General features: G+C 51.8%; 1 protein-coding gene across 1 annotated transcript in view; it reads right to left on the reverse strand.

The window, feature by feature from the left end:
- Positions 1 to 291: 291 nt before the first annotated feature.
- Positions 292 to 1974, reverse strand: part of GHRH (growth hormone releasing hormone) — a 9448-nt gene continuing 7765 nt past the window's right edge. Inside the window, exon 5 of the mRNA XM_017859089.1 lies at positions 292 to 436. Within this exon, the coding sequence (XP_017714578.1) occupies positions 421 to 436 (16 nt within the window). The 3' untranslated portion in view covers positions 292 to 420. The remainder of the gene's footprint in view (positions 437 to 1974) is intronic.

A 1974-nucleotide genomic window follows, 5' to 3' on the forward strand; every position in this document is an offset into this window, starting at 1 on the left:
GTTGGACTTGCCTGGATTTGAATCCCAGCTTTCTCATTTGCCAGGTGTGACTGTGGGCAATTTGGTTACACTTTCTGTGCCTCAGTTCTTTGTCTGCGAAAGGAGGAGGATGCCAATACCCTCCATCAGCCTGTGTAAGGAGCATATGAGGTTCTATGCATGAAGCTGCCTGGTTTGCACTCTGCGTGCTTGGTAAATGTTAGCTTTAAACAAAATTATACCTTGTAATACCACTTTGGGAAATGTAACTATATAAAACACAGAAAAAATTAGGCTGAAGAGAAAAGAACATTTAAATGCACACCGGTATGGGGGAATTTTATTGTATTTACAAAGGAAAAAGTGGGTCAGAAATGAAAGAGGATTAACTGGATCCAGTTGCGTTTTGGCTACAGGTAGCCCAGGTCACAGGAGGAATCTTCATCCCTGGGAGTTTCTGCCACAGAAAGAAAGATCAAGCTCAATACGGGGAATTGAAGTAAGGGTGGCTAGAGTGGGATGCATGGAACCAGGGTTATGGGTGCTCCTGTGGCAGGAGCTGGCCTTTTGGATTCCAAAAGAGGCTGTGTGGGGTGGAGGGAAGGATGCGCAAGCGTGCCAGCAAGGTGAGTCCCAGGCTTAGTCGCTGCTCTCTGCTCTGCCAGCCAACTCCCACCAAGACCCTGGGCCAGTCACTTCCCCTTGAAGACGCTGCCTCTAATGCCCAGACAGGTTCAGCGTTCTCCCAGCCTCACCGCCACCACCTCCCAGCGTCTCTTCCCACTCATCACAATGAAGTAATTGACTGTACAAGAACGTATCTAGTTCCTTGCTGCCTCGGTGCGTTATGAATTCCATGAGAGCAGGAGTTGCTGCCATCCTGTACCCTGCTATGCCTCCGGTCCAGAGCGTGGCATGTCATAGTCACTGGATGGTCTTTACAGGGGTGGGAGGATGGCTAAACCCGAGCCTCAGTTTCCTTACAGGGCCGTTACATGGACACAATGTATGATGGGCGCAAAAGTGTGCCGTCTGTCACATGGCTCTCCTCTGCACTCTAAAGCAGGAACTTATTCCTGCTCACCAGTGATATCCTGGTATTTGCAGCAGTCCAGCTGGAGGGGGAACAATGGCTGTAGCAGCCTTCTGGACCCTTCCTGCCAGCTCTGCGGGCTCTATGACTTCAATCTCTGTGAAGCCTCTGGCTTTTAACTGGCAAGAACAAAGCCTGCATTCTTAGGATTAGCCCTCCGTGGAGTCATCCACCCTACCGGGGCCTGATGAGAGCCATAGCAGGTGAACAATTACCTAATCCCAGCCTGCAAGGCACAGAGGAGGCATTCTTCTTAGAGATATTATTTTTGAACTCTAGTCTTGCGGACCCTAGAGATGGTAAGAGCTAACCCCTCGTTTCACAGAGTTGAAACTAAGAAGCGTGTTGCTGTGCCGCTAGTTGCGGAAACAGGCCTGGGGTCCAGGCGTTCTTCCCTCCTCCCAGCCTGGTTGTCGCCCCTCCTGTCATCTGCCGTAGGCCTGGTGCTGCTTGTAGATGGTGAAATCTCTGGGCTGGTGGTGTCTAATCGGGTTGGGAAGAAGGGGAGAGAGGCCACAGAGAGCTCTGCTGGCAACTGGATTTGCTTAATAGGTTGGACCAGAAGTGCCCAGCAGAGCCACACTGGGACCTGCTTGTGCTCGCAGTTAAATCAGGCTCTAGGCTGGGTACGGTGGCTCACGCCTGTAATCCCAGCACTTTGGGAGGCCAAGGCAGGTGGATCACCTGAGGTCAGGTGTTCGAGACCAGCCTGGCCAGCATGGTGAAACCCCATCTCTACTAAAAGTACAAAAAGTTAGCCGGGTGTGGTGGCGGGTGCCTGTAATCCCAGCACTTTGGGAGGCCAAGGCAGGTGGATCACCTGAGGTCAGGAGTTCGAGACCAGCCTGGCCAGCATGGTGAAACCCCATCTCTACTAAAAGTACAAAAAGTTAGCCGGGGCC

The sequence above is a fragment of the Rhinopithecus bieti genome, unplaced genomic scaffold (assembly GCF_001698545.2).
Source record: "Rhinopithecus bieti isolate Rb0 unplaced genomic scaffold, ASM169854v2 scaffold_38981, whole genome shotgun sequence".
In the NCBI taxonomy this organism is placed as follows: Eukaryota; Metazoa; Chordata; class Mammalia; order Primates; family Cercopithecidae; genus Rhinopithecus; species Rhinopithecus bieti.